Source organism: Amblyomma mixtum, chromosome 1 (assembly GCF_055824585.1).
Source record: "Amblyomma mixtum isolate Tamu chromosome 1, ASM5582458v1, whole genome shotgun sequence".
NCBI lineage: Eukaryota > Metazoa > Arthropoda > Arachnida > Ixodida > Ixodidae > Amblyomma > Amblyomma mixtum.
The window spans coordinates 18,158,861-18,179,337 of record NC_143012.1 but is presented as its reverse complement, the minus strand read 5'-3'; the positions used below and the strand labels follow the sequence as shown (position 1 = coordinate 18,179,337).

General features: G+C 44.0%; 1 protein-coding gene across 1 annotated transcript in view; it reads right to left on the bottom strand.

Annotated features, from left to right (window-relative positions):
- The window catches only part of LOC149365620 (phospholipid-transporting ATPase ABCA1-like), a 58,212-nt gene extending 41,134 nt beyond the window's left edge, over window positions 1-17,078 (bottom strand). The window contains exons 1-14 of the mRNA XM_089544667.1: window positions 16,917-17,078; window positions 16,700-16,793; window positions 14,572-14,707; window positions 13,634-13,785; window positions 12,079-12,212; window positions 11,587-11,790; window positions 9,946-10,035; window positions 7,941-8,217; window positions 7,134-7,273; window positions 6,218-6,340; window positions 4,651-4,833; window positions 3,694-3,905; window positions 2,628-2,804; window positions 899-1,121 (exon numbers count right to left, since the gene is read on the bottom strand). Of these exons, the coding sequence (XP_089400793.1) occupies window positions 899-1,121; window positions 2,628-2,804; window positions 3,694-3,905; window positions 4,651-4,833; window positions 6,218-6,340; window positions 7,134-7,273; window positions 7,941-8,217; window positions 9,946-10,035; window positions 11,587-11,790; window positions 12,079-12,212; window positions 13,634-13,785; window positions 14,572-14,707; window positions 16,700-16,793; window positions 16,917-16,982 (2,211 nt within the window). The 5' untranslated portion in view covers window positions 16,983-17,078. The remainder of the gene's footprint in view (window positions 1-898; window positions 1,122-2,627; window positions 2,805-3,693; window positions 3,906-4,650; window positions 4,834-6,217; window positions 6,341-7,133; window positions 7,274-7,940; window positions 8,218-9,945; window positions 10,036-11,586; window positions 11,791-12,078; window positions 12,213-13,633; window positions 13,786-14,571; window positions 14,708-16,699; window positions 16,794-16,916) is intronic.
- Between the last annotated feature and the right edge of the window lie 3,399 nt (window positions 17,079-20,477).

Genomic DNA, 20,477 nt, shown 5'->3' with positions numbered 1-20,477 from the left:
CTTTACTGACTAATACTACTACTATACTACTACATCATCACTAACACCATCATCATCATCACTACGCCCACTGCAGGGCAAAGGCCTCTCCCATGTCTCTCCAACTAACCCTGTCCTTTGCCACCTGCGGCCACCGTATCCCAGCAAACTTCTTAATCTCATCCACCCTACTAACTTTCTGCCGCCCCCTGCTACGCTTGCCTTCTCTTGGAATCCACCCCAATACCCTTAAAGACCAGTGGTTATCTTGCTATCGCATTACATGCCCTGCCCAAGCCCATCCGTTTCTCTTGATTTTGACTAGGATGTCATTAACCCGCGTTTGTCCCCAACCAACTCTGCCCGCTTCCAGTCTTTAACATTACACCTACCATTTTTCTTTCCATAGCTCACTGCATTGTCCTTAACTTAAGCTGAACCCTTTTCGCTAGCCGCCACGACAGTCCACAAATAGACAGAGGTCATTTGAGGTCAGCAGGCTATCAGTCAATCTGGCGTGAATTGACTGGCCAAGAATTCACATGCTATGAGTCCAGAGGCTTTGAATTTGTGTGCTAACAGTCCACAGACTGTAAATTTATAAACGTTGAATAGATGAGGTATGAATCTACAGGGTATGTGCTTTACAGCCCATGAACCTATGGGCGTTGAACCACGAAATGAAAGGCTCAGCTCTGAGTCAGTATATAGCTATGAATCCACCTCCATATCTTCAGGCTGTCAAACAGAGACCTCAATACATGAGCACCTCTGTCTTTATATTAGTTAAAGTGAGCCAGCTGATGAATCCACTGATAAACTCAAATTTCAAGAGAGAACATTCTAGCAACTGTAACTACTACGATGAGAACTTTATAGTAGGCCGAAAAGTTTCAAAGAAGGGGAACTGCGTACGCACCTTAAGGATGCACGTGAGGAGGAGCGAAGAGATGAGCATGAAACCGAAGGCATTGATGAACCAGGAGAGCCAGAGGACACCACTGCCCAGGCCCATGACACGCATCACTTCCTTGAGGCGTAGTTCTTTCTCCCGAACAATGCTCTTGATGAGCATCGCGAAGGAGTACACCCACGAGAGCACCATGAACATGGGGAAGGACTCAGCTATCGTCACTATGAACCTGCATTAAGAGGAACAGACAGAGTACAGAACACAAGCGATCAGATGAGTAGGTCACGGTGAGAGCAATGTCAAGACGAAAGGCAACTCAGAACGGTTACCGAGAGAGCAAGATGACTCCGAGCCACGTGAAATGAGAGCGGAGCAGCAAAAGACCATTACTATACTTTCTCAAACTTCTAAACACGGAAATTCTGTACAAGAAGGTGATGGTTTCCAGCTTACTGCAGACATTTTTGACACACTGCTATTAGACCAGTGAGGCTGCTTACACACCCCAAGTTTCTTATCTACAGATGCACATGACACCAGTGCTGATACAGAATGCCATATGTTGAAGCCGCAAACTTTGGACCATGTACATGAGGTGACTAGTGACACTCCTGATGTAAGTGTTGGCGTAAAGGCAAAAGTATGCACACAACTGAATTCTCGACTCTGAAGTTGGTTGCACTGATGACATGTATTGCTCACTGCAAATTTATATGCTGCATCTTTTTGTGATGAAGACACTTCTAAGCTACATGTCTTGAGCTGTTCAACTGTAGAGTGGAGCAACATATGGCAATGAGAGAAATAAAATGCGCTACGTATTGCAGCAAGAAATATACTGGGCACAAGAAGCACATACTCAAACTGCACATTTGTGGCTCTAAGCACCCACTAGAGAGGCACAACATTTGTTAAAGAAAATTAAATGTGTTTCTAAGATCACAAAGAATGTAGGGGTGTGCGAATATCAAATTTTTCGAATACGTATTGAATACGAATACTTGGTTCCGAATATCGAATCGAATATAGAATAATCAAGAACAGATGCATTTAACCACTACAAAACATTATTTGAGCACCCAAGAACATCACAGTTCAACTATCAGTGATGAAATGAACACAAAAGATGTGTGTGGCTGCACAAAAAGTATCAATGTGTCGAACATTATTCATAGAAGAGTGTAAATATCAGAGAAGATGGCTAGTACACAGCATTGATTAAGGCTAGCTTGCCATAAGTACAAAAGCGCGTTGCTGGGATGAACATAAAAGGTTGTCGTGAAGGAAAACCGGCTGCTCCACAAGGTCAGGCAGAAGTAGTTAGTTCCCTTCTAGCTGAAGCGACTTCTCCAGCCACAGAAAATGCCCTCTCACTTGGCACTGAACTGCACGTATTACGAGGTATTTCGTGCAGAGCTCTGACTATACCAGCTTCGCAGGCATAGCCACAAAGAAGCTCACCACCGTAGTTAGCTACTGCATGGCCAACGTTACGCATTGCTCTGGGCGCCGCTATATTGTTACGTCTCTTTTGATAGGACTTGCGGACCGAAATGAATGCCGGTGCTCACAATAGAATATTCGGCTCGGTACGAATATTCGCGTCGGATCGAATATTCGAAACAACACGAATACTTTGATGTTGAATCGAATACGAATACTAAAAATATACTATTCGAATTATATTCGAAAATTTCGAATATTCGCACACCCCTAAAAGAATGAGCTAACTCACTGATCGAAGATGTAACAGGGGTATGGGAACTGCTGTAAGTAGACTCCCGTTGTCCTTTCCCAGCCAGTCTGCAGTGCAATAATGGAGTGCTCCACGAGGTCTTGTAGGTACGCGAAGCCAAATGTTAGGTACTTGAGGTCAATGGTTGGGCGTCGGCGTGGGCCAGGGCGAAAAAATCTGCAAGAAAAAAAAAGGTACCTATTCAGACCAACACGAGCTAGTCTGGTGGTCTCACGGAATGATGTCTGTAGATTAGCCCTTACAACACAAGAATATGAATCAATGAAGACAGCAAAAACTAAGTTGCCATGCAATTTAATAATATGCCCTGCAACCTGCTGTAGTTTTGAAACCTTTTTCTTCTAACCCACCTGTTTATAGCACCAGCTTGAAAAAATGAAAATAAAATATGGGTGCATTAAAGTTACTGGAAAAAAAAAAGCACTAAATTTTAATCCCAGTATTTGCATATCAAAAGGCACTGTAAAGCTTTCAACTGTATAGCTTTCCACTGTATTTTAGCTCCAACCAGAAAAAATGGATGAGGCTTAACTTGGTTAAGCCTGGAGAATGCGAAGCATCATCGTGTCGCGTAATTTGGAGGCGCACAACCACAGCGACGGCGTGAGGTGGGCCCCCATTTCTCCACTGTCGTGACGTCATCGTGTCACGTGGTGTGACGTCATGTATCACGTGATTTGGAGGCGCACAACCACGGTGAAGGGCTGAAGCGGTAGCTAAAGTAGTATGCTTCGCATAAAAAAGTGGTTGGTTTGGTTTGATTCATGGGGTTTAACGTCCCAAAGCGACTCGGGCTAGAAAAAAAGTGACTATTCAAACTGGTACCTTCAACTGAAATGAATTCCGGAAGAACAAATGCAATAAGTTGAATTCAATAAATTTCAAATTGCTTTTTAAGGTTAAACTGTGAAATTACACAAGTGCAAGGCTCCACACCTCAGAGCAAGGCTACAACGCATTACATAGGCTCTTCTGCCAGCATAAAAGAAATCTGGCTCACAGACACTGACATCCAGAGCACCATATTTATAAACCACAGATTTACCTGTCCTCGATCTTTTTCGTCGAGTCCACCTTGCGGGCGTCCATGCGGATCTTGTAGCGTATGAAAGGCGGCAGCACGTCAGTGTCCCGTGAGCTTTTCATGCCGGCAAACACCAGCGCTGCCCATAGCTTGTTCTCCCGCATCAACGTCAGACCACGAGGCATCAATGCTTCCTCCGAAGGGTAGCCCTCAAATCGGTCCATTTCAAAACACTGAAGACGAAAATAGGAAGGGGCACGAGAGATGGGGGATTTTGAACAGCATGGTTAAAAGCTCTTCCTCTTTGTACTGTGCAGTTCCCTGTTCTATTCAGATAACTTCTAGCTCGTGTGCGTCGAATTCAAGTCAAGGCCTTAGGACAATGCCAATGCCTCTGAAAACGACGAAGCGAAATGATGAAAAACGATGAAATGTGAAAGTTGATGGTCTCCCTGAAACCTGCATCCTTAGAAGCCTAAACCACAGCACCACTAAAGCAGGGATCTATATGTGGAATAAAAAAATATGTTCCCAATGTATCCCTAATATGGCAGTTAGGAAAGCGTTAACTTCATAACTATATTAACCAGCTACATATTAATCCAAAAACTTTGAGAAAAACGGTGAAAACAGCGAAAGAAGAAAAACTGTGCGCCTCACTGACAGCTTGGCATGGCATAGCCAGATACAAACTAATACCAAAATTCCTGGATGAGTCTGTACTCTCTTGACGCATATGTTGTGATGCCTAGATGTTCTGGCCACATACGCTTACAACTGTAAAGCCAATCACTTAGCGGAAAAAAGAAATCTACCCGCTACCTCAAATCTACCGCACTAAGTACCAGCATATTAAGGAATCAAGTAAGGCAGGACAGGCCTCAATCCTAAGGTGCAGCATATTATCACCTTATTATCTCACTTATTATTATCATGTGACAACCTAAAACAAGACACACATCAAAGTGAGTGTCTAACCTCGAAGACGTGGTACACCTCCCGAGCCACCCTGTTCATCCTCTCGATGCGGCCATCCCAGTCAGACAGGAGCCAGTCGAGCACGCCTTGAACCTGGGTGGCATTTGGAACTTGTGCCACGTTCTCCCCAGCCTTCTCGCCAGCGATGAAGAATGCCTCAAGGCCCTCAGATGTCGAAAGCCTCTGCGATAAAAGTGCAAAAGACATAGATGCGCTCAAGAAATGAAAGACTAGGCAGAACAGGCACAACACATCCAGATTAGAGTACAGTCAAGTCCACTTATAACAATACTGGTTACAACAATATATCGGATATAACAATGGTCAGTCATGGCATCATCAGCTTTGCCATGTGTTCTATGGTAAAATAAACTGCTTATAGCAATGCTATCAAGGCACATTATTGGTTATAACAATTAAATCTGGTAATTCAGAGTCAACCATTATAGAAAAGAAAGAAGGAAATGCTACAACCACACCAGCAAAACCATGCTTACAACACAAAAGCGTGCATGTGTGAGGCTGACCAATGGACTAAGCTGGTGCAGCAACGCCACAAAAGCAAAAGAAGCAGGCATCATCGCGTCAGGAGAGCTGCTGCATTGCTGCATTGGCTACGCGCATTGTGCGTACCCCCAATCAGTCGGTGCAGTGCGCGTGCATGCAGCCAGCGCGGTTTTTTTATCTTGTCAGCTGTCACCACACCCTTAGTTCTGCATGCTTCTTGAATTTCCCAAAAGAATCACTTCCGGAAAGCCGGCTTGATTCCTGTGACGTGGAGGTGCGCGAAGCTCCCGGTGGCGCAGTGATGGCGGTGCTTTGGTCATCGGTGAACATTGTTCCGGTTTCCTGAAGTTCGAATTAGCGAGCTTTTACAGGCATTAGAACAATCAAACCCCTCTAGGTATTTACTGTCAATAAATGCTCTGAAGTTTGTCATCTTTTATTTTTTTCGGCACAACCCTGTTATAGCAATTATTGGTTATAACAATGGTATTTCCATGGCACTTAAATATTGTTATAAGTGGGCTTGACTGTATCTGTACTGGCTAGCAATCAAACAGCAAGAAAAGCTCATTCAAGTACAAGAAAAAAAGCAAACGCTCATGGGATATTGAAGAACTAAGTGTAATGAAATCTCTTCAGTTTGAACTTGCTTAATCTGAACATCCAGTTTATTAGAACCTGTGCTTTGGTGCCACCAAAACAAAACATGTTAAAAAGGTTACTCTTAATTCAACCTCTCCACAATTCAAAGACATTTTACTTTACAAGTCTGAATGACTGAGAATCGATTGCTTTCATTTACAAGTTACACATGCCGTGTACACAACTGACGTGCTTCTTAGAAATCGTCGCAATCACTTCTGTACAGCAAATCCACTCGCTTGTAAAATAGCCGCTCTTTCTTTTCTGAAAGTTTGCCTATTGCAATAAGCAATAATTCTGCCCATCCACTCAAAGTTCTCAGCAACAAGAAAAGTTTAAGTGAACTTTTCCCACATCTTGTGTGCTAGAAGTTATAGGGCCCTTGGCACGAAAACCTAACAATCAAAACATCACTCACCCTAACTTGCTCCAGCTTAGCAGAGTTGTTGCTAATCCAATGTGCCACTTTCGGTGCGATGTGCACAGTCCAGCGCTGAGCCAAATTCTTCAGCCTGTTCAGAGGCTCAAATGTTTCGTTCAGCTGCGAAGCCACACGATGATGACCAAGATCACGACATGTCTACCAAATCTGCTTACTGTGCTTGGACTTTTACACCTCAAAAAGGGCAAAATAAAGCCTCACCTAACCTTAAAGGTGCACTGAAGAGGATTCTGAACATGTCTTTTTGCCGCGGGAACTCGATCGACACGTTCCTAGCATTCTTAGAAACAGTGACTTATTGCCTTGTGTGGCCGATTTCCCCAATTAAAACGAATTAACGTCCGGCTCCCGCCTTTTTTTTTTAATTCTGCCTCGTATGGTGGGCGGAGTCGACCAACGCGTGGAGCGCCTTTCACCCAGTCCCGTGGAGGCTTTGCTTTTGCTTTATTTTGTTTTTTAGGTTTCCATGAATAAATAGTTTCATTCGCAGATAATATAGCCGCAAAAGAAGCGTGAAGAAATAAAAATACGCGCGGACTATTTGCTACTACGGACTACTACGTATTACTCCGCCGATGGCAGAGCGGCAAGCCGCCACGGGACTGGGTGAAAGGCGCTCCACGCGTTGGTCGACTCCGCCCACCGTACGAGGCAGAATTAAAAAAAAAAAATGGCGGGAGCCGGACGTTAATTCGATTTAATTGGGGAAATCGGCCACACAGGGCAGTAAATCGCAGTTTCTAAGAAAGCTCGGAACGTGAAGATCGAGTTCCCGCAGCAAAAAGACAAGTTCAGATTCCTCTTCAGTGCACCTTTAAAAGCAGTGTTGCAAAACAGTACACGCATCCATTAATGCCTAAACGACATAGCATGAAATCAAACATTCTCTGACCTTGCGAATGATCCTCTGTGTTGCTGCATTGTTTGGGGCAAAGAGAATCTTGCCACGAACGTAAGGCTTCAATTGCCTCCAGAGGAACCGCATCAGCTGATTGTGTTCGAAACTCTTGAAAACTGCATTGCAGCGTGGGCCTGTAAATGAGAAACAGACAGAGCAGCTGGTTTCAGTTGAAATTAAAACGAAACCAAAGTAAGAGAAGGAAAACAACCCAAAGAGCCAGTGATAGAAACATCCCCCAACACACACAACAGCCAATCAAGTTAAAGGCAAACTACCGATGCAGAAGACCAATGACCAGCAGCGAGCTAAGTCATATTTCAATCACGAATGAAAAAAATCTCCACTTCTGTAATAGTGCGACATGAATGCCCATCCCTTAACAGAATAAATAAACATCTCAGCAACAGAACCAAGTGGTCAATGGGGAGCTGAAAATCTAGAGCTAAGGAGTTTATGTAGTCAGCATCAGCATACCAACCCTCTCTGTAAGAAGCACCCTAAATTTCTGTGCTGGTTCTATGAATGAAATGCAATAATTTTTCTTCTACAGTGCACCAGAGGCAATGCAGAAAAAGTCAGTTCTGTGAATGCCCTGCAATAATGGTTTGCCTACAGTGCACCAGGGGGCAGCACCAAAAAAAAAATTCGATTTTAAGAATGCTTTGCCATAACCTTCTGTCCACAGTGCACCAGATATCAGCACAGAAAAAAATAATCTAGAAACCATGCGAGCTTCCTTTGCTTGTCAAAATATACGAGCTCTTGACAGCCAAATTTACAGTGAGAGCAAAAACTCACTAGTGGTGTTGTCGTAGACATACTCCGAAAGCAAGGCATCATCATTCTGCTCCTGCAGGTTCCTGTTGACCTGCTCCCTGAACTCCTCAAAGCGTTGGGCGGGGCCGTGCTCCGTGTCCAGGAGAGAGGACGTGTTGCGTCCACAAAGCGACACCTGGACCATCCTGACCAGTGTGCCATCTGGTGACGAGCGCCCCCAGGTGAACAGCGCCGAAAGCTGCTCGATTCGCTCGCTGAAGCTCTTGAGCAGCTGTTGAAAGCTGGTGAGTGCCCACACCTGAGGCAGTAAAGATGCAACCCTTATCTGTACAGCTGTGCAAATAGGGGATATTCAAAATTCCGCAAGTGCGCTTTCCCGCATAACAATGTTGCCCAAAACAAGATGGCTGACCATGCGTTTCCAGCTGAAACAAAGCAAGAAAGACTGGTTTTTTGTTTGATTCTTCCAAAATACGTTTCTTACATTCTATCCACACCTTTAGCGCCTGTCCTGTAGCCCACGTAGTTCCTTTATAGCGAAGTCAGCCATCTTGTTTGGGGCAACATAGTTATGTGGGAAAGCGCACTTGCGGAATTTTGAATATCCCCTATTGTGAAATATGTGCACAACTCCTGATTAAACCCACATGGTATTTATTAACACCTGTGTCATAATACTGATACAGTACCACACAAACATCTTTGCACATGCTATGCTTTCTACAACTTGACCAGTAATGACGTCTGAACGACAACATCACGCTTCAACATGGAAGGTGTGGATTTTATGACTGTGCTGCATTCGCTTTTCACTCTCTCAAGTCAACTGTGTCAAAAAGTTGCATGCCAAAGATTTGGCTGCTGAACTGTGAGGCTGCCACACTGCAGACTCTAGAGCTCTGAAAAAAAAAATCAAATTTAAAAAACTTATTAACCCAGTCAACAATGAGCGATGCTGTCACTGCAGCACATCATGCATTTGCAGCGACCTTTCTGCGTGCCTCGTGCACTGTTTAAGTCTTCCAGGGGAAAAAGTGCCAGATTAGCAGGCTTACACAGAGCTTCAGCCAATTACTTTTTCTTAGTTTCAAAAACTGATCTGCCATCCTCTTATCAATGGCTTCAAACTCTCTACTCTCACAAGAACCAGAACGTGTTAAAAATATAATCAATTAGCTGTATACTCGTAATTCACACCTGCTGCAGCTGACAGCTTGTTCCTAGAATGATTTCCTCTCTATTTCGAGCTCTCCATATATTAGGAATTTTTGAAACTGTTCACTGAAACACCCGGTATATTTAGACAAAATTAGCTGTTACCAATTTTGTCCAACTATCAAATCTTATAGAAACTTTTCACTCAAAATCTGCTGTTTCAGGGCTGAAATTTTTTCTTTTCCACACAGTGTGTTAAAATCTGAAGGTTTTCTTTTTCTGAATTCTTTACCAACTCAAAATTCATAGCACCTTGAAGCATTAGTGAAGCGCAGGTCCCTGTACTACAAAGGTACATCTGACATCTGAATAGGGGATATTCAAAATTTTGCAAGTGCGCTTTCCCGCATAACAATGTTGCCCCTAACAAGATGGCCGACTTCGCTATAAAGGAACTACATGGGCTTCAGAACAGGCGCTTAAGGTGTGGATAGAATGTAAGAAACGTATTTTGGAAGAATCAAACAAAAAACCAGTCTTTCTTGCTTTGTTTCAGCTGGAAACGCATGGTCCGCCATCTTGTTGGGGGCAACATTGTTATGCGGGAAAGCGCACTTGCGGAATTTTGAATATCCCCTATTGGATGTATGCTGAAATTGCAATATAACCACCTTGTGAACCACACATTAGTTCAAAAGATTCACCCCAGGGAAAGTAACCATTATGAACAGTGTTTTTTTTTATATGACGATTGGTCATGCACACTACCATATGTGGTCACAGTAAAGGAGAGGCGACAGGCTAGGATGTAACTTAAGCTGTTGGGGAAAGACAGTTTTTGTGGAGAACACGCAGCACAGATAGAGCGTACCTCATTACGAGCATCCTGAGCAGCCTGAAAAGCTGCCACCCAGTCAGCAGTGCTGAAGTTGTGCCCGCTCTCTTTCATAACAGATGACACCTGATGATGAGGAAACAGCAATGTGAGATTTCAGACTGCACTCTTCAGCTTGATGCAACGTTTTTAGATAAAGACAGTTGGGAAACTGCGCCGGCGAGCCAGGGAGCAGAGCGGCCCCACGCGATCCCCGTCTAGGCGGTGGCGCTGCGGTCGCTTTAGGATGAGCGCGTCGTCTGCTACTGCCAGCTTGAGGAGCGTCGGAAGGAGATGGCTCACGTTCGTTAAAAAAAAACAACGTATTTAAGGAATATTACCCGCCAGAGGAATATTATCAACATAAACTACGAAGAGGCAAGCGATACGTCATGTTTCTCTAAACCACGGAAAGAAGGGCTTCCAGTTTTTTCCGATATTTACAGCCAAAAGCTCAACCTCGAGCATCCTGCCCTCACGTACCCCGACGTGGAGCGAACGCGGACTTCGCAATTTGTAGATGAGCGCGGCTAGAAGCAGCCGCCCCCGGCGCAGACGATGCGAGGCGCGAACTAACGTTAATCATTCGCGCAGCAAACAGTGACCAATCGCAGTCAATGGGCGCAGCGGCGGTGAAGAGAAATAGTGGCCTCTGAGATCAAGCGCGGTGTTAAAGTACCGATGCTTGAGCTGGTCACGGAGGCCATGGAAAACAAACGCGGTACTCCCACCACCCAAGAGATGGCGCTCGCATCTCTTTGAGATGCAGAAAGGGGCCGCATACCCGGAGAGAGTTTTCCAACTGTCTTTATCTAGAAACGTTGGCTTGATGCCACACAGTAAGTCAGTGAGAACACAGCCTTATCAACGAAGGACATACAGAGACACTAGTTCTACGATTATCCACCGATTATCCACCTACGATTATCCACCTACGATTATCAACCTGCAGGCCTACGATGAGAAATGAAGGCTGAACTACAATTAAATCTCAACATAAATGCATAATGAAATCTAGTAAAGAAGCTAACTGTTCTGCCAGATTAACAATTTTCTAGACATGAAGTGTCTGGCTGGGAAACTCAACCTATCTGTTGAATTGAGAAACCTGCAAAACTAGATTCTACCTAAGGTTAAATCAAAAACGTGGACACCATGATGATTAAAAATGCATCGAGGTATGCAGCCCTGTATCTGTGAGGAAGCAATTGTACATGTCACCCCTAAAATGCAAGTTCAAAGAGTTTCACAATGACTAACATTACAAACATTGCACCCTGAACTTAAGAAGAAAATTGTACACGACATACACACACTACAGTCACAAATAATTCAGGATTACTTTGGATGAGCTAGTTCTGCATGATTTCATTTCAAAGACACTAAAACACCTGCAAGAACAAAAAACAACTAAAAGAACAAGATCTATGATGACCTATCAGTACTGTAGCACCTGACAACATGGATACTCTGGATTAATTTCAGTGAGCATGAGCCTGTACCCAATAAGCGCTAGAAGTCTCTTGGATGTCCCTTGGATGTCCTGAACGTCCGCAGGACGTCCGTGGGAGTTTTGCTGCCGATTGGGTACAGACCAGCCTTTCTGCAGGTAACTAATGTGGCAACTTATGAACCCACCCTGTGCAGCACAGCAGTCCAGTTGAGACTTCTCAGGACCTGAATGGTGAAGGCACGGCCGTCTGATGGGGAAAGCTTGCAGAGGTCTCGCTGTACATGGTGCTGCTTGTCGCCTTCTCCCGACGGGCTGGCAACGGAGAGCAACTGGGGTGCACCGGGCTTGCAGAAGTAGCTTCGAATGTCATCCTTGCCCCTGTCAAAAATCTGGCAAAAAAAAAATGACTCTTTGATTATGCTTTATCATTAATGCATCTGAGCAAGCACAGCTGTTTGCGCTTTCGAGATTTGAAATGTAGTGGAGAGACTCCGCCAGTGCCTGTACAGAGTCTGTCACTTGCACTCAGAGGTGCAATGAGAAAATGAACTGTAGAAACAAGGAACATCAAGATTATATGTGAAAAAAAAAGTGCTGCAATCCCTCGCTGTACAATGCTCAAACTTGCAAGGTGACAGACTGAGGCATCGGTGCAAAACATGGCCAGGAAGTGTCACCTTTTGCAGAGCCCGCACGCTGACGCTAGATTTGAAGAAGGCAGGGTAGAAATCCTTGTTGGAAATGTTCAGGTTTTCAAAGCCATTTCTCGTGTTCTCATCATTCTTCAAGACATCTTCTACGTCAACCCTTCCTGAAAAAAAGAAGAAAAAAAAGATGTTGAGCAATCTGCTAGTGATAACGGACAAGTTTTATGCGGAACTATAGTCACAACTTCACTCAGTTGCAGTGATATATAATCATAGAAACAAGCAATGAAATGAAATCGGAAAACAAATAGAAGCTATAGTCAGAAACACCACCCACACAAACATTAAAGCACGCACACATGCACGTGCTATTCTGTGTCCTTGCATATCTGTATTGTAAAAGTACTTAATTCAAACTTTTTTCAAAGCTTTGAAGAGCTCTATCTGAAGTTTGTTACTATCACTGCATAAGCCCAGCCTTACGCACAGAGCTAAAGTTCTGAAAAAGGTACTGTATGTGCACCTAATTAAAATGCTTTCATAACGTCAGCAACGAACACCTTTTCCTTCAAATATCACGCCTGTCCAGGGCCTCCACTTTGCCCAGAGATTGCTCACTAGGAGCTATTATATCATTAAGCACAAGTTTTAAGCATTTACACGTTGGTAGAGTGCATTTGCCAAATAACACCCTACAGCCGCTTTGGTGTCATTCTGCTGGTGTCGAAGTGCTTCCTATGACAAAGGCTCCTTACGATACTGATGGCCTCATTAAACAAGTGCTTACTGTACACTTTCAGACAAGCACCTGAACAGACATGGCTGACATAACCATATCAAAATTTATGCTATTGCTTTAAAGGAAAACTGAGGAAGATTTGAAGTTCAACTGTATCAATAGATTACTACATTTTAAAGAAAAAGATGTCACTACTGTTGAAAATGAGCTTTTATAAGATAGAAAAGGCCATAAAATAATATAGAGGTGTCCCCATCACTGCTCATCATCAATTTGGCTAGTAAACTGCAGCGCATCTAAGTGTTTTTTTGGGGGCAAAAATCCCAGAGGTTGCTCAGTGGTTATGGCACTTGGCTACTGACCCAAAAGAAGCAGGTTTGATCCCAGCCGCGGTAGTCGAATTTCGATGGAGGCGAATTCTAGAGGCCTATGTAGTACTATTGTGCGATGTCACTGCACGTTACAGAACCCCAGGTGGTCAAAATTTCTGAAGCCCTTCACTACAGCATCTTTCATAGCCTATAAACCGTAAACCCAGAGGTTAGGCTACACTGCTATGCCTTTCAAAACAGTGATCACTGAATTTTTTTTGGCGTAAGCATCATGAGTTTGAGCTAAGCCACGGGAAAATTTTTAAACCCAAATTTTTCAGCAATAAATGGGTGTTTTTGCTGCCAAAAAGTTACGAACATAGCCAGGAAGAGTGTTTAAAGTCGACTTTCACTAAGACTGAAAACTAAATGGAGTTATCCTAAGTATCCGTTTAACATTCAGACCCACTTGAAATTGAACAATAAGAATACTGTGGTACTCTTAAAGAAATGACCGTACTTTTGGACTACTTACCAGAGAGTGGGAACTGAGCATCTGTTAACTTTTTTACAAACGAGGAGAGGGTCTCCAAGTCCCGAGATAACCGTTTGATGCTGTTCACTGTGTCTTCATTCGTTAGGTGTTCATTCACTATGTGATTCACATCACTAACCAGCTGAATGAGCCTAAAAAGTAAAAACATTTCATTAGCACAGGGATGAATAAAAGAAGACAGGAGATGAAAAAATCAGATGTGTCCTAGCTGAAAACCCTTGTGTTCCTTTCTGGAACATCACAGTGGTGTTTACAACTAGCCATTTGGGTATACCTGTCATAGCTGCGTTGTCCTTAGCTTAAGTTAAGAACAACGCAGCGAGCTATGGAAAGAAAAATGATAGGTGTAACGTTAAGAGAACGGAAGCGGGCGGAGTGAGTGAGAGAACAAACGCGGGTTAATGACATCCTAGTTGAAATCAAGAGGAAGAAGTTGGCTTGTGCAGGGTATGTAATGCGAAGGCAAGATAACCGCTGGTCCTTAAGGGTAACGGAGTGGATTCCAAGAGACTGCAAGCATAGCAGGGGGCAGCAGAACGTTAGATGGGTGGATGAGATTAAGAAATTTGCGGGAATACGGTGGCCACAACTGGCGAAGGACAGGGTTAATTGGAGAGACATAGGAGAGGCTTTTTTTGCCCTGCAGTGGGCGTAGTCATTCTGATGACGATGATGATGTCATAGAAGGACACTTTTTTTTTTTTACAATGAACTAACTGAGACAAAAACCCTGTACTTTATCGCCTCCTCAGTAAGAAAAAAACTATATTGAGAAAATGCAGAAAACAGACGCACTGTGTGGTGAGTAGCATACCATTGCACTTGGAATTGTTCAGGGAATCCTTATCAAGCTTGAAAATCAATTAGATCAAATAATTCAGGTATTCAGTTACGAAACTAAGTCACCGTTCACTCACAGGGATGTGTTGTACTGCTGCTCGGCACTGCTCTGTGTTGCTGGCTCCCTGTGGCACGTGTTGTTGAGGGTGCACACCGTGGACTGGACGAATGGCAGCAAGCCAGCCGAGGGCATGGCCTTGGCATCGAAATGGCCTTTAACACAGGGGAAAGAGAAAGCCAGCCACTTGCTGAAGCAACATCTCCTCTATGAGATGCAGAAACAGTACACACAGACCCTTCAGTTATTTAACACGCATGGAAATTTTAGTAAACGAGCGCCTCCACACATTCGGCGTGTCAAGCTGTTCAGTTTTATTTTAAACACTTCTGAGGAATTTGAAAGATAGGCAGAGTTCAGAACAATGGAGGTTATGCACAGTGAGCCCCTGGAGGTCAAAAATTTCTTTAATTTCTCTAATCAATTACTGATTTCAATCCTATCCTCCTCTTTCTAACTCCACTGTATGTGAACACTGAAGAAAGAAGACAATTTTCATGATGATCTGTTTTACTGTGTTACATTTTGAAGCCTTTAGAGAAGAGAAAGCAATTGTTTGCATATATTTAGCCAGCAGATTTAGTTAATCCATTTGCTACGAAATGCTAGCAATCGGATTTTATTGGTTTCATGTGACTGTACCTGACCATAAATATCAAGAGGCTCACAACGCATTCATATTTGACCATTGACACCCGAGAACATGAAAGTGGACACATATACTACTATAATACACAAATTTCAACACTGTTTACATTTTTTGTTTGTATTCGCAGCTGTTGTGAACAAAACTTCACGCAAAATAAGTTATGTCACCAGTGTTAATTTCCACATTATCAGCAACAAATGCATTTCATGTGGATTCTTCATACTCCAATGCTACTTTCTCGTCTCAGCACATATTACATGCCAACAATATTTACTCTCAGAGATTACAATTATTTTTATCATGCCCCGAAAGACGAGCAGGCAAACATACATAAGTTTTTCATAACCTAAATGAAATAGCGTTCAGCTTGTGCACGCAGTCTTGTTCATTTCATTTCATTTATTTTACCCTCAGGGCTTTCGCATTACAGAGGGGGTGGGACAGTGAAAAAAAAACAATACGTACATTGATCAAAAAGAGTGCTATATATATGAACAATACTGAAAGATGCTAGAGACAGAGGACGTAAACATTGAGAACAAAGTACAGAAGTAAAAAAAATAAAAGGATTACAAAAAGAAAATCTTATATAGTCTATGTATGGGTAAACAACATTTCTGATGTGACAACATTAAGTTTATTCTCGTTATGCAAGCCTGAACATAAATTCAGTGGTATTACCCATGAGCCAGGCATTCACTATGCTCTTGTCTGCCCATCATTACACTGCCAGAACACCGCTGACTGATCCAGGGAGTTATACATTTCTAAACTAAACCACAAGCACACTTTCTTACAACTATCATCAGCCTACCGAAATCTAACAACAATTTTACATGCTAGTAGTATACAGTATACCCCTTAGTTCAAGGTGAAAGTATGAGGAAAACACTTGGGCTTCTCCTCAGCCCACTTTCCTCTTCCTCGACTAGAACAAAAGAAAGCGGCTCACTTTGTTTCACCTCACTTGGCCTCACAACACTTTCTTGAGTCCGGGCAAGCGTGCACATGACGCGAGTGCCCCTTAGGCATAACGACTAGTCGGTGTGCCTGACCTTTATGCCGCAAAAATGCATTGTATGTGGCCATTAACTTGCTAATGTCCCGGGGGTATTTCCTGCACAAACAACCTCATGGATGGTCACTTAGTCTATGCAATAAAAGGTGGCCTTACAACCAGCTCGATGGAGATAAAACTTTTCATAGCATGTTTACTGTGGCATGAAAACTAGGTAGGCCTATGCACACAACAGTCTGCTCCTTTAAACTCCCTCACTAGAAATGTTATGAAATGTTTAACATCAAAAAAGTTACCTCATGTGGAAGTGATAACTATGCCAGACCAAAAGGCCAGACAGGAAGAGGGTAAGTTGTTAAGAAAATAAAAAGTCACAACACACTGTAAATAGCACAAAATAATAACAAGTCAGGACAACAAAATGTGCACGGCATGCCGAGCATGGTCCGGAAACAAAGATACAGATGGCCCATTACTCACACTCATGAATGAAAAGTCGCAGTCCCCGTGTTCGCACCCACATAAGAATGAAGAAAAGGATGAGCGGCCAGACTATTTCTATGCAGACACGCACCTGCAAATGAAGAAATCGAGCATGGTCCAGCAGTCAACAGACAATGATTGTTCGCTGATTGTGCTTCAAAAGAAACAAAACAACATCAAGTAAGAAGATTCATGCTTTTGGTCAAGCTCGTACCTTCTGCCGCCGATGTATTACAAAGTTTTTCCATAGTAGTAGGTACAGCTGGTTCCAGAACTTCATCCTGCTTCTCTGCAATCAAGTCAGAGGGACGATGTTGTCATTGGCACCTGTGCCAAAGCAAGGTGATTGTACATGTGGCAGCCCCCTCACTATCCCTTATCTGTGTTTCGGTTTTATGACATGATTGCACAAGCAGAATGATAAGAGTGTGCTTCCACGGCTAGGTATACGGAGTGACATACTACATAGAGTGCTTGAACAATAACCCTACCCATATGCACCATTTTGAGCGACAGAGCATCCTGAGTTAGAAAACTTGCAAAAGTGATTTTATCTGCACAGTTTTAGCAGACAAAAAGGATTCTTGGGGCACAAAGCACAAAATCTCTAATGAATTTTCGCTGTAGCTTCAATATATCACAGCTATGAAAAGTTAGACTAATATTTCAAGCTTGGGACATGGGTAAAACTAGGTAAAAAGCCATGATACCAACAAAAAGACAGGTGAACCAAACCACTGCTGAACTAAAGGACTGCAGTTCACATAAGGTGTTGTAGGATCTAAAATAATTCACACGACGAAATCAAATGAAACCTATACTAGCACAGATTCTTCTTTGGAGTAAGGGCATAATGCTCAATGAAAGGTCACAGAAAGTGTAGCATATTGACCTTTCACATAGTCAACTGCACTTTCTAAACAACTAACAAGAGCCAGTGATGCATTTGCACTACTGGTTCAATGCACCTCAGAAACACACACGCACATAAAAAAGAAAACCCCAAATGCAGGCAGATTTTAATGCAATGGACAAACCAATAGACGAAAAGGAAAGAAAAAAGCAAAGCGGTCAGCAGAACAGAGACGGAAGCACAGTTAAGTCTTCGAGGCAGGAAGAAGCCCCTTAACCAAGACCATTTAGCCACCATCCGCTCGCCACAAAAATGACGCCTGGCTCACAGGAAATGAGCGTGCACATGCTTTCCCCTGGGTTTGAAGAACCTTGTGCGCTTAGCGCCGAAATTGCAGGACAAAGAAAATGTGCGGGTTGCTCAAGGACTGCCTCTGCACACGTGCGCCATGCAACTTTCGTCACTGTCCGTCCATCATCAAGGGCATCGCGGACTGACGGCTGGCGGCTGTCCGACGAGTGCGAGAGCTGAGGAAAGTGGTGCGTGAGAACCAGTTTGCAAGCAGCTCTCCCACGTTGGGACAGTGATTAGCAGTTGCCCTCTATCTTCAACCATCCTTTCTTCTGAGTGGCACTACGCAAACTGAGTCACAGATTGTGGGTTCGACTGACCTCAATGCCCCTGAAGACTACTTGTGTCGCTAATTAAGGCACCTGTGTTTTTTTTTTTTATTGCTTAAGATATTTAAGATGACTAAGGAAAGCTGTCTAAAGTTTAAGGTAGATAAGCGCCTGTGGTGTGTCTGTTCTTCATGTCGTCCCTAAATGTGTCTTGTGCACTAGCGCATTATGTCTGTGAGGCATATCGCAGGCACCTAGAAGAGCATTACGAAAGAGGGTCACAATATGGCGGGACAGCTATACAAAAAATTGCAAAAGATGTTGCAAGGATGCAAATACAAAGAAAATTATTTGTGTTTCTCTCAGAAGCTGGCTGTGTACCTTTTGTATTTTAATCAATCTGTGTCCCTTTGTGACAAATGTTTACCACATTTACTGCACGTGTTACTACATGTGCTTTAAAAGGTTAGATATTGTTCATCAGTAAGCAGGAGAAGAACATATTTGTACATGTTACACATCCAGGCTGTAGCAAACAGATGGTTTATTTTTTGTTTGTTTATTGCTACTGTCATGAAGAAAGGGCAGAACGTTCTTTTTTCTTGGCAGAAGACAATCACAACAGCCATACAGGAGAAAAATATATGTAAATTACTAAATGCACCTGCTGTCTTACTCTCTTAATTCCAATGAGAAAAAGAGGAATTTGCTAATCATCAATACAAAAAAATCAGTAAGCCATGCATGTACGAAGACTTCAATATGAGACAAAGAGCACATAAGCTCATAATAGGCTGCATGCCTGGATATAAGGGTAAGTACAAAAAAAAACAATCTGGTAACTACAAACAGCAACCCTGCTTCTGAAGGGCCCGCATTCATCAAAGCCAATTCAGCAAGTGTCACAGCCACTGAAAGAATGTAATAGACAACAAATGAAATTCATAGCAGGCATACCAAAACACGTTACCACGGAAAAAAAATGGCACAACTTCCAGTTCCTGAAGGAAACAACCAGGAAAGTGTGGTTTCAAAAGGGTAAATGTGAATTGATATACAAATAAAAAAAAAGGCAAAAGGCCAGAGAGAATCTCCCGCAGCCCTCGCTAGTAAAAGTGCGGGCAAGCTGTGCCGGGCCACACTTGAGGATAAAAGCGGAGAAAAAGAAAATAAAAAGAGAAGGGGACAGCGAATTCAACGCTCACAAGAGGGTGAAAGCAACGGTAATGGGCACCAATATGAACTGACGAGCAGCGTCAATGGAAGCCAGAGAGAGGGAACCAGTCACGCGAAAGACTGCCGCATCCATGGCCGTATCGATGCAAGATGGAGGGCAGAGGGAGATGCCGTTGCTAGTCTGCGAGCGAGCGAAAGTGAGAGCGGGGCACGGTGGGTAATAGAGCGGAAACCCCGGTACGCGCGCGGAGTAGAAGAAGAAGAAACGAGAGAAGAACGCGGGGAGGAGGAAAGAAGTGCAATGCAAGAAGCGGAACCGAGAGAGGCGGAAGGCATTGCGCGAGATGGCAGAGAGGAAGCGGAGGACAACAGAGCGCGTTGAGAGGAGAAAGTATGCAGTTCGACGGGGTGGGGGGGGGGGACGAGAAAGAGAGAGAGCGAAGGAAAGGTTCGGGAGGAGGAACTGTGAAGACGAAGGCGGAGAAAGAAACAGACGGTGAGGAGAACGAGAGCGAGAAGGAGGAGGAGAGCAAAAGAGAAACAAGGTCATCTCGGTGCAGCTGCACCCGGGAAGACCTCGCGCGCGCGCGCGCCGCTCGGAGGCTGGCGTCGTCAGCGACGGGGCGGCGTTCGCTTTCCCGCAAAGCATGCAGTGCGGCGGGCCGACCCGCAAGGAGTCGCTGTCGTCGGTGAGCGGGTACATATGCACCCGCCCGAAAGCGCGCGGGCATGGGAGAGGAGGGAGGACCGGCCGTTCTCGCTTTCCCGCGGTTTCGTTGCTTTTGGCGCGGTTTCGCTTTGCCGCGTGTTTCCGGCGCGCGCTTTTGTTGTGCACTTCGTTGACGCTCTTGTTTCTTGACATTCGAAGATGAGAGGACGCAGCGTCGCCGCGGGACCGCGTGTTGTTGCTAATACATTGTTTGCGATGCCCAGACAAAAGACGGGCGGCTCGAGAAAACCGGTGTCTAAGGCGGCAGACAGGGCGAGACTGGCATATGCATCATATCGAGGCCGGGTGAACGGACGCGCGACGACCGGTGTCGGAGCCAAGGGAACGACGTGAAGTGGTCGTCAGAGAGCGCAGTAAAATTAACGCAAAGCTCCAGTAAGCAGTGTTACAGAACAT